This window comes from Mustela nigripes, chromosome 18 (genome assembly GCF_022355385.1).
Source record: "Mustela nigripes isolate SB6536 chromosome 18, MUSNIG.SB6536, whole genome shotgun sequence".
Classification (NCBI taxonomy): domain Eukaryota; kingdom Metazoa; phylum Chordata; class Mammalia; order Carnivora; family Mustelidae; genus Mustela; species Mustela nigripes.
Genome location: NC_081574.1, coordinates 18,769,768 through 18,781,378, shown reverse-complemented (window position 1 = coordinate 18,781,378; position 11,611 = coordinate 18,769,768). Strand labels below are relative to the sequence as shown.

The 11,611-nt window shown below is 45.4% G+C and overlaps 1 protein-coding gene across 4 annotated transcripts in view; it reads left to right on the top strand.

Annotated features, from left to right (window-relative positions):
- DLC1 (DLC1 Rho GTPase activating protein) overlaps positions 1–11,611 on the top strand; it is a 413,181-nt gene that overhangs the window by 398,866 nt on the left and 2,704 nt on the right. For all 4 annotated transcript variants that reach the window (XM_059384365.1, XM_059384366.1, XM_059384367.1 and 1 more), the window contains 8 exons: positions 208–384; positions 3,972–4,131; positions 4,253–4,451; positions 6,185–6,398; positions 7,875–7,989; positions 8,584–8,802; positions 9,647–9,864; positions 10,822–10,995. In XM_059384365.1, coding sequence (XP_059240348.1) covers positions 208–384; positions 3,972–4,131; positions 4,253–4,451; positions 6,185–6,398; positions 7,875–7,989; positions 8,584–8,802; positions 9,647–9,864; positions 10,822–10,995 — 1,476 coding nt within the window. The remainder of the gene's footprint in view (positions 1–207; positions 385–3,971; positions 4,132–4,252; positions 4,452–6,184; positions 6,399–7,874; positions 7,990–8,583; positions 8,803–9,646; positions 9,865–10,821; positions 10,996–11,611) is intronic.

The window sequence follows — 11,611 nt, the reverse complement described above, 5'->3', positions numbered from 1 at the left end:
CTCGTGCAGCAGTGTGAAGGTGTTCAAGGCCTCTGAGCTCTACACTTGGTGGTGGTGTATTTTACCCCAGTGGGGGAAGGGAAAGAATGGGATGGAAGTTGAGTCCTCTCAACTAAGACGAGACACCAGAGAGCAGCCACTGCGGGTTTTGCCTCTACCTGTTGAAGAGCCCTTCTTCTCACTCCCTCCCCGACTCTCCTCCCGCAGGCACAGGCTCAGGTGGCACAGCTTCCAGAGCTCCCATCGGCCGAGCTTAAACTCCGTGTCTCTGCAGATTAACTGCCAGTCGGTGGCCCAGATGAACCTGCTGCAGAAATACTCGCTCCTAAAGTTAACCGCCCTGCTGGAGAAATACACACCTTCTAATAAGCATGGCTTTAGCTGGTAAGGGTTAATTAACTGTGCTCAGTCAACTAACTGGAGGGGTTTGGGGTCAGTTCCTTGAAGCTGTCCCAACTCCGAGTATGTAACAGTTCTGTCCTTTATGGATACCTTTAGACGATCACCCAAATTGAATGTCTGCATTCTTGAGGCCCTATTTGATGCTCCTCAAGCCAGTTGCACTTTAGGGAATAAGCAGTGGAATTGCTTTGAGTGAGTTTCAGCTTTCTTGATTGACAAATTGCTGGTTGTTGGGGTGACTCTCTCACACTGTGGAGCTGCCTTCTTCCCAGGGTTTGGCAGAACCCACCAGGGCACCTGGGTGGCTCAGTGGGGTAAGCATCCGACTCTTTTTTTTTTTTTTTTTAAGATTTTATTTATTTGACAGATAGAGATCACAAGTAGGCAGAGAGAGAGAAAGGGAAGCCGACCCCCCACCGAGCAGAGAGCCCGATGTGGGGATGGATCCCAGGATCCTGGGATCATGACCTGAGCCTGAGCCAAAGGCAGAGGCTTTAACCCACTGAGCCACTCAGGCACCCCAGCATCTGACTCTTGATTTCATCTCAGGTCATGATCTCAGGATCATGAGATTCAGCCCCTCATTGGGCTCTGTGATCAACAGGGAGTCTGCTTGAGGATTCTCTCTCTCTCTCTCTCTCTCTCTCTCTCTCGATCTCTCGATCTCTCCCTCTGCCCCTCCCCCCTCTCTAAAATAAATAAATCTTAAGAAAAAAAAGAAATAACCCACCACAGATAAATATATGTACAGTATCAGATCATACTTCTGCAAAGAAAGAAAGAATAATTTTGTTCATATCATAGGATATTGAGACCAACTTTGAAACATTCGACATTTATAGCATCTGGCCTTATAACCCTCTTCATGTATGTTTTTAGAAATCATTTTTGATGTAAATATTTGAAGCATCAATCAAAAAAACCTGCCTGTGCTAAAAAATTCAGGGTATGTTTTTTTCTAATAGAATCTTAAAAAGCGAAGAATAAACACAAGGGATCCACTGCTCTGAGATAGTGTAGACTAAAGTATATGTGAAGGTGAAATTCATCAGATGAACATCAGATGTTCATCATACTTTCAAGAATACGGCCCTTGGGGGCACCTGGGTGGCTCAGTGGGTTAAAGCCTCTGCTTCAGCTCAGGTCCTGGGATCCCAGGGTGCTGGGATCGAGCCCCACATTGGGCTCTCTGCTCGACGGGGAGCCTGCTTCCTCCTCTCTCTCGTTCTCTCTCTCTGCCTACTTGGGATCTCTGTCAAATAAATAAATACAATCTTTAAAAAAAAAAAAAAAAGAATACGGCCCTTGGCGTATACAGCACAGCTGCAGACCACTAGGTCACGTGGCTCATGCACGGGACCTGATATGTGCATAACTTAAGTTCTCTGCTATCAGTGCGAAGCAGACCCCTCCCCCGAGATTGACATCCAAGTGCATCTCAGTGTCTGCAAGGTATCCTTCAGCCTTTTCACTTTTCTGAGTGTTGATCGTCCCAGTTGCACAATCTGCTTTTTATAAAAACAGAAGCAGCCCATTTCTCTTATTAGCGGCCAGAGGTACCCGGAGAGTCAGCAGTGTTCTCTCTCTCCTCAGGACTTGTAGTGAGTTTAACTTCAGCATCAAAGCACCTCCCGTTCAAAGGCTGTTATTATGTGAGCCTCGCTAAATACAGAAGTTGTTTGTTCTGAATGACAGAAATAAGTATTGACCGGTTTATCCCCACATGCTTCAGATTCTCGGTGGAGATCGTAATGTGTTCTTTGCACACTCCGCCGCCAGGCTTTTCTCCCCCGACAAAGCGAGTATTATACACACTTAGAGCTGTGATACCATATACTTAGCTGTATGGAAATGCAAATTTGGCTCTGCTGCTTTAGTCTTACCTTTTGTAGGGCTCTAAACGGTAATGTGTCCTGGCTGTGGGGAAGCCCTCAGCAGGCAAAGCAGCCTGTCTTCTGCAGTGTTCCTCTGTGCTCAAAGCCCGGTTTTCCCTGCTGGCTGTTTAAAAATACATATTTTACATGCTCGTTTCTGAGTTGCCCACCCCCTTCCCACCAAACCCTCAAGAATCTGAAAGTCCGTAATACTTCTCGAGTTCTGGTCAGTTTTTCCAGTGAGTCAAAACCAAATGTAAAAGCCTCGCATTGTGGGATCCGTGGAAGAGGGAGAAATTCTATGCAGTTCTTTTCCTGTTCGGCCTTGCCCTTTCTTGTCCCATTTAGAGAGGTCACTTGTAGAGCTGAAATTTCTGCTTGACAGCATTAAATGCATGACATCGGTTTCCTGCTGTTCCATTTACTGCTGGGGCTGGACCTGGTTTTAGGACTCCGGGGAGCCTGGTGGAGGCTCACAAAACCTTCATTGTTCTTTTCCATCTTCCTTTAGAAACCTTAAAGATGTTATACTCTCCGGGGTCATCAGCAGGAGGATTTATTTTGACTTCGGGTCATTAGCTTGGCCCCCACTGTTGAGCTATGGAGTTGGTTTTCATTATGTTGGACCAACACCACGCATCTGCTATTTCCTCATCCAGCATTACATGATCCTTTTATACCTTAAATGCTTTGAAACTCATCAAAAACTTAGAAATGATTCTTATCCATTTATAGGACAGACAGGAGCATGTTTTTCAAGTTGTCAAGAAGTGCCTTGTTAGGGTCCTGAATGTTTTCTGTTTCTGGTCCTTCCTGTGCTGCCATTTTGTGAGGAAGCCCATCGGCTCCCTTAAGAATATAGATCCGGGGGACGCCTGGGTGGCTCAGTTGGTTAAAGCGGCTGCCTTCGGCTCAGGTCATGATCCCAGCGTCCTGGGATCGAGTCCCACATCGGGCTCCTTGCTTGGCGGGGAGCCTGCTTCTCCCTCTGCTTCTGCCTGCCTCTCTGTCTGCCTGTGCTTGCTCGCTCTCTCTCCATCACTGACAAATAAATAAATAAATAATCTTTAAAAAAAAATTTTTAATAAAAAAAAATAAAATAAAAAATAAAAAAGAATATAGATCCGGTTCTCAGAGGTTATAGTGGAAAGAGAATCCCCAACAGAGAAAATGTTCCTGCGTCTCATAGCCCCCAACTCTCAGAAGATCCAGAATAACCGTGTCCCACGGAGCTGTCTGGGATGGTGGAAATGTTCTATATTGACTCCTCTGGTGACTAGATGGCCAAAGATGGCTCGTGAGCGCTTGAACTGTGGCTAGTACAACTGAGGAACTAAATTTGTAATTGTATTTAAATAGCCACCTTATGGGGCGCCTGGATGGCTCAGTGGGTTAAGCCTCTGCCTTCAGCTCGGGTCATGATCCCAGGATCCTAGGATCGAGCCCCGCATCGGGCTCTCTGCTCAGCGGGGAGCCTGCTTCCCTCTCTCTCTCTGCCTGCTTCTCTGCCTACTTGTGATGTCTGTCTGTCAAATAAATAAATAAAATCTTTTAAAAAAAATAAAAATAAAAAAAAAATAAATAGCCACCTTATTAGCACAGATCTAAAGGCCAGAGGGTTTCCCTGCAAAGATGGATAAGGGTATACAGACAAATAAACATCTCTCCCCACCCCCACTACTGGTCTTTAAATAGGGCAGTGCCCAAGTTCATGAAGAGGATCAAGGTTCCCGACTACAAGGACCGGAATGTGTTCGGGGTCCCTCTGACGGTCAATGTGCAGCGCACGGGACAGCCCCTGCCCCAAAGCATCCAGCAGGCCATGCGCTACCTCCGCAACCACTGCTTAGAACAGGTGAGGACCGCTGTGCGCAGGGCCTGTGGGACCGGTGAGCCTTGGACTCAGGCTTCCTTTCTGTAATCCTGCCGTGGAAATGCTGCTTCTATCCTGTCATGTCATGTTTTTCTTCCTACAGGTTGGGCTCTTCAGAAAATCCGGTGTCAAATCCCGGATTCAGGCTCTGCGTCAGATGAATGAAAGTGCCATAGACTGTGTCAGCTATGAGGGCCAGTCCGCTTATGATGTGGCAGACATGCTGAAGCAGTATTTTCGAGACCTTCCTGAGCCGCTAATGACGAACAAACTCTCAGAAACCTTTCTGCAGATCTATCAGTGTAAGTGTTCTTTGATCTCCACATTGTCAGCCCTGGGGAAAAAAGAGGGACCAGCTGAAACCTGTGGCTTCCTTTCATGCCGTTCTTTGGGACCCGCACGATGAGCTCTTCGAAATTTGTGTCACCGGTTTCTTCCTTTTCTCCTTGTTTGTGGAACAGGTTTCTGTATACCTGTTGAATAATGCAAAAACAAATTTCCCTTACCGTTCTCTAATTACTGGTGCAATTACACATTCTTACATTCTTTTGGGGGGTGGTTGGGGAAGAGGGAGAGAGAAAGAAACTTCAGGAGGCTCCGTGCCAAGTGCAGAGCCCAATGTCAGGCTCGATCTCATGACCCTGAGATCATGGCTTGAGCCAAAATCAAGAGTCACACTCTTAACCCACTGAGCCTCCCAGGTGCTCCCCACATTCTTAGATTCTGATCCAGGAGCTCACACTTTGATTTGCTTCTAGAACAGTGTCATCGATGATGCTTAGAAGAGCAGGTACCAAGATATTTCTGTTGATTCGCATCTCTGTAGCCGGGCCTGTTGTGTTTAAAACTTCACAGGTGTCTGTGTGTTTTATCTTGCTGTAAAATGAATAAATAATCTTTTTCTGTTATTCATCTCCACTTCTGCCAGAAATACTTGGGAAAACAATACCCATGCCCTTCTCACTTTTAAGTAAAGCTTAAAGCAAACAGTTGTCTAAATTAATGATCAAGATCAGGATTACAGCATTTACAGCCACGTGTTTTTCTTGGCTCAGTGTGGTGTTACAGCGATGTAATATAAAAGCAGCTTCTCTCTTCGTGCTCAAACTGTCTTTAAACCAGCGCATTGGACTTTATTTTATGAGAAATGGAGCTGATCTGGATTATTTCATTACTTGTTTCATCCTTTCAGATTTTATGAAAACACAGGTCACATTTTCCCCACCAAGGTATTTGTTATGTACTGTAACCATGGAGCTGTTTTAATCAGTTTGTGCTATGGAGCTGGACTTGAGTGACTTGATTTTTCCACCACATGCCTCTTAAAAGACAGATTTGCCTAGTAAAGGAGACCTGAAGGTTGGGTCCAGCTTTTTCTATGTGTATGTTATTTTACTGGCTTGTTTCTCAAGCATATATTTTTATACTCATTTCTCAGTACGCTTTCCAAAACTTAAAGAAATTACTAGAAAATAGCTGTTGTTTCAGCTAAGTGTTTTAGCAACTTCCTTTCTGCATTTTACAAATGAGCAGATCAGTTATAATTCTGGAAAGTCCCCAGAGATACTAAGCATTTTGTGTCCAGACTGAGAGAAAGTTTTTATTCCTTTGCACATATCTTAGATATGATTTTTCACTGAGACTAAACCAAAGTATAAATGTGTGTAATGTTTTCAGTAATCGAGAATGGTAAACTAGGGATTTCTTTAAAAAAATACTTAGAAAAGGAGAACTAATTTCCGTAAACCCAAAGAACATCATATCTGGAGTTGAACTCCGAGGTGGATTTAGGGGAGGATATTGGCATTGTAGGTGTTGAAAAATTTTCAACTCCTCCACAGACAGGAAATACTTGAGGCTAGTGACGCTGGTGGCGGTCCCTAATTTCTTCCATATTAACCTCAAGTACACTTTCTGCAAGTGCTTATTCAGTACTGGGCACAAGGTCTTTGGGGCCGATGTTTGCTTTGGGACGTTTCCTCACAACGTGCGTGGACAGGCGCTGAGCTGACGGGGAAATGCTGGTGTTGTACAGGTGTGCCCAAGGACCAGCGCCTCCAGGCCATCAAGGCCGCCATTATGCTCCTGCCTGATGAGAACCGGGAGGTCCTACAGACCCTTCTTTATTTCTTGAGCGATGTCACAGCAGCTGTAAAAGAAAACCAGATGACTCCCACCAACCTGGCTGTGTGCCTAGCGCCCTCCCTTTTCCACCTCAACACTCTGAAGAGAGAGAATTCTTCTCCAAGGTATGGGCCCAACGAGATGTGCACACGATACGCTCTGTTCTTCAGACCGGGGCGGCCTACCCTTCCTTCTTGGTTGTCCCCCAGGGTTTGCTGGATTCACACCTGAGGCGAGCAAATAGGAGTTTGCCTCCTTCCTTCACAGCCCTCCTTTCTTGTCAGTCCTGGGGGTGTGAATTTCTAGACAATTTCATGGCAACCAGGTTTTGAGAATTAGATTTGGGTATGTGCTTTGCCCTGGCAAGTGTTTGCCCTGACCCTCCATGGCAACCTCTGTGACCTTGCCGTCACACTCTCTGCCAGCCAAAAATCACGTGGATTTCTTGATCTCAAAACTGGATGGAAATAAAGGTGCTTGCGGCTGTGGCTTCTGCGGGCCAGAGAAAGCCAAGCCCCCAGCCTGTGCTGGCAGTTAGCTGGGTCTCAAAGAACTAAGGATAACAGTGAGCCTCAAAGCCAGGACATGGCCTAAGCCCATTGTGTGCAAAGCTTCTCTTTGGATGTATGTAAGCTGGGAGTGGCTGAAGAAGTCTGAGGATCTGGAAAATATCAAAGGCTGTTATTTGCTCAGCACTGACTCTGACCCAACCACGGGACTACACCCTTGACGTTCATTCTCTCTTTTAATCCTTGTCACAATTCGAGGAGGTGAAGATCCTGGCAGGGAAGTGAGACTGTGGGGAGGGTCAGTTTAATAAGTAACCTGCCCACGTCTGACGGGGCAATGGCCCAGCCCATTGGAACTGTTTACTGCTGTGCAGGCGTCACGTAAGGGCCTCACAGCGGGTAGGTCAGAAAGGAGACCCTCCCTGTACCTCCAAACCATCCTGCTTATCCTTTTCCTCAGCTCCAAAGGTACTGGGCAGTTGCTCTTTCGCTACAGGCCTGAGGCCTGGTTGTGCTAGGTGAAGTTAGCTTTGCTTCTGAAAGCCATACAATACTTAAAATATCTTTTTATCTCATTCTTATGTGAACTGAGGCATTCCATCTTCAATAGGATAGGGAACTAGAAATGAGCAGAAGAGAGATCAGATAAGATTAAGACAAAACCTCTAGGAAACAATAGATGGTCCCCTCACCTTCAGGAGGGGGATTTTATTTAAACTGCAAAGAATAGTGACACTATTTACTACCACATATGCCTCCTCTCGATGCACCCCTTGAAGCTGCCTTTCTTTGTCCCACCAACATACTCAGACCTTCCAAGCCACCCTATTTAAATAAGAACGTGTTTAATGTGATGGCTTACAAAAGCCTAGATCTCCCTGAAAACTGTCCCTTTCAGGTTTTTTTGTGCTTTACTGAAAAAACTGAGGAATTTTAGTGATCAAAGTAAAGCTCTCCTGAACCTCTTAGTAACACATAGGCTCCAGCAAGATGGGTTTTTTTTTCCCTCTCCTTTGGGTTTCCTAGAATAACATATTAATTAAAAACACGTAAATATTTGAATCTTCACCCTCCTTTGTGTCTTCTGCTTAGGGTAATGCAGAGAAAACAAAGTTTGGGCAAACCAGATCAGAAAGATTTGAATGAAAACCTCGCTGCCACTCAGGGTCTGGCGCATATGATTGCTGAGTGCAAGAAGCTTTTCCAGGTAAGGAGCTGGGGAGCTTTGTTATTTGTTGAGGGTAACATAAATCATTAGGACAAAATATGGGGCACCCAGCTTGTTCACATCTTACCAAAGATTTTTCCACAACTGGAGATGATATACATAGCTTAAGAATGTCTTTTTTTTTTTCCTTTTCTAAGAACATCTTTTCTCTTTAATAATGTATAAGCTCTTTAGAGTTGATGTGTTGAATGAAAGTTGCCTGTCTCCATACCCCTGACTTAGAAAGCAAAAGCAACCAGTGATCTGAAATAAATTCTGTATCTGAAAAGCCGCCTCCTCCACGTAAAAACCACCTGGTACTCATCATTTACCCTCCTACTGTGACTTTCCAAAGCAGAAGAACACCTTACATGAGAATAGGCTTTTTAGATACCTCTGTGAAGGTGTTGTGGCCTCAGGATACCCAGGGAGATGGGCAGGCCCAGCCCTCACCGTGTGGGTAACAGAGCAGTTGGAGGGCCCGCGCTGCCCTAGAACCTGGTGTGTTGCCCTCGCACTGCCCCTTCCACTGATGGTCATCGGGAATGAGTACAGGCACACTCAGCTCCTTTTGGTCTCTCACGTCCCCCACAGGTTCCTGAGGAAATGAGTCGATGTCGGAATTCCTACACAGAGCAGGAGCTGAAGCCCCTCACTCTGGAAGCGCTGGGACGCCTGCATCACGATGCGCCAGCTGACTACCAGCACTTCCTCCAGGACTGTGTGGACAGCCTGTTTAAAGAGGTCAAGGAGAAGTTTAAAGGCTGGGTCAGCTACTCCACATCTGAGCAGGCCGAGCTGTCTTATAAGAAGGTAAGTCTTAGCCCTGTTGTCAGCTTGTTGTGTTCCAGTGGTCAGGGTTCAGGTTCCACAGGTGAGACCCTGTGGCCACCTCAGCTCTCCGTGGAGATCTGTCACTCACTCCCATCCTTGTAGACCTGGCTGGCCAGGTGATTAGGTTCCCCAGCTAAGAGTAGAAGCCAGGTCAGCAAGGAATCATAGTTATCTGTTATCAAGTTATCAAGGAATCATAGTTATCTCCAACACTTGTTGGAGGAACCAGACCATTTTCTGAAATCCTTTGGTTCCACAGAATCACTGTACAGTTCCCTGGGCTCAAGGTATTGGGCGTTAGAGCATTCTATGACATGCTTCGATTTTTCCATGATTTGATCAGAATCCCCTTGCACACTCCTCTTTTCTCAGCCACTCTTCTCTTGGCCCTTTAATGAGTGCGGATTACTTGTGGGGGAGATTAACTTGTTAGGACTAAAAGCCCTTTGAGGGCAGGGACATCTTGTATGGCTTAGCACGAGGCCCATGATAGTATTTCTTGATCCTGTCTCTACCACCTTGAAAAGAGAGAAAAAGTGGAGAGCATCTAGATGGCCATGCAGGTGTTAGTATGCAGATAAATGATCTTAGTTTTCTTGCATTGACCCTAATATGAATCCCAGGAAGAGAGATGTTAATAATTTTGACCAGAAAATTGGTCAAAGGCCAGGTTTTCTGGCCTGCTCCTGAATATACCTAGGGACACCAGCATATAGGTAATAATTAGTCTGCAAGCACGTGACTGTAAATACAGCTGGCAGTATGCCTTCAAAGTGTAGGTGTGTATGAGTTGTCTTAGCACTGAAAAAAACATCCTCTTCAGGTGAGCGAAGGACCTCCTCTGAGGCTTTGGCGGTCCACCATTGAAGTCCCTGCCATGCCTGAGGAAATCTTAAAGCGCCTACTCAAAGAGCAACACCTCTGGGACGTAGACCTGTTGGATTCCAGAGTGATTGAAATCCTGGACAGCCAAACTGAAATTTACCAGTATGTCCAAAACAGTATGGCGCCCCATCCTGCCCGGGACTACGTTGTTCTGAGGTAAGAGCTTCCAGATGGATCACTGTAGCAGGGATGCACCTGGTGTCACTGAATGTGATGAGATGGTAAAATTATGTGAAGTAGAAGATACGCTTCTGTTGAACCCTTCCAGTACGGAAAATTTATCTATATGTCTGCCAACCGCATGTTCATCCCTGAAAATAGTTAGAATGCTTTTGGAATTGAACTCAGAAATAGAGGCACATTCCAGGCACCTGGGTGGCTCAGTTGGTTAAGCATCTAAATTCTTGATTTGGGCTCAGGTCGTGATCTCCAGATCGTGGGATCGAGCCCCGCATTGGCCTCTGTGCTTAACACAGAGTCTGCTTTTCCCCACACTCACGCTCTCAATCTCTCTCAAATAAATAAATAAATAAAATCTTTTAAAAGTTTAAAAATATAATAAATAGAGGCACAGTCAATTGGCTGTGTTCACTGGTAGCAGATTCTTGCCCCTTTTAGGACAGATTTTCTCGCTAGAAACAGCTATTGAATGCATAAGCCAGGAAATAACATTGAAGTCCCAAGGGAGCTGTGGTTAAAGCCGAACTGTATATAATCTGTAAACTCTCTGGAGACAGTATCGAATGAGGAATTTCCAAAATCCTTTAGGAAATGGCACATCATTAGTCCAGAGCTTTCCAACAGAGCACTACTCATTTGGATGTCCACGTGCTAGTATATTCGTGAAACGTAAAAATGGTTTTCAGTCCCATATCACCCTGGTTCTCCTTCAGAGAACTGGTGTGTGAATATAAACACGCTGTAGCGGCTCTATATGGAGTTGCTCTTTTGAGAGCCCTTGGACAAGTTCAGAGGAAGCCACCTCTCCAGGACTTGGGTCACACAGCACAGGAACTGATCCTGCCTCTCAGCTGTCTCTTCTGACACAAGGGCCCATTTTCAGCTTGGCTTCTAGGAGAATCCATCTTTTTCCCTCTGGTTTTATCTCTACAGAACATGGAGGACCAATTTACCGAAGGGGGCATGTGCCCTTTTACTCACGTCCGTGGATCATGACCGAGCCCCTGTGGCAGGGGTGCGAGTCAATGTACTTCTCTCCAGGTATCTGATCGAACCCTGCGGGTCAGGGAAATCCAAACTCACCTACATGTGCAGAGCTGATTTAAGGTAGGTCCTGGTTCTCATTTTTGTGATATGGTGAGGGTCAGGAGGAGGAGGAGACTTTTTGTCTGGTACAGAGAATGGCTTACGTGAACACATCATTGTATCTTATCTACTCCCTAAAGAGCAGTTTTCATAAAGTAACCCCTTCCTGTTTCGTGGTCTCTGTGAGACTGCTTCCTAATTTCGATCCCTTAGAGAAAGTGGTAGTAGACTTCTGGCGTACATTTAAAACCATAGGAACTTAGAGCTTGAGCTAGCAAGCAGATAATTCTCATTTTATATTCAAAGGTATTTAAAATCTGAATATATATGAATAAACCTATGTTTCAGTAATTAATCGAATGAGTGCTCATCCCAGAAAAATCAATGAAATTCAGCAGTACAGCCAAAACATAAACCTCTCAAAACTTTACAAGTGGTTAAATTCTTACTTACAGTCTTTACATCTTGGTACATTTTCAGCCATCTGTGTGATCAGTTTTTGTTCTGTATGCTCGAGCTTTCCTTGAACAATGTCACTCAGCATCTGTACTCAGTAAGTTGTTCCTTGAGGAACTTCTGGTTCCAAAAGGGCAGTGGCCGTGCCAGGAGGTTACCCGGGCCTATCAGGAGTAATCTT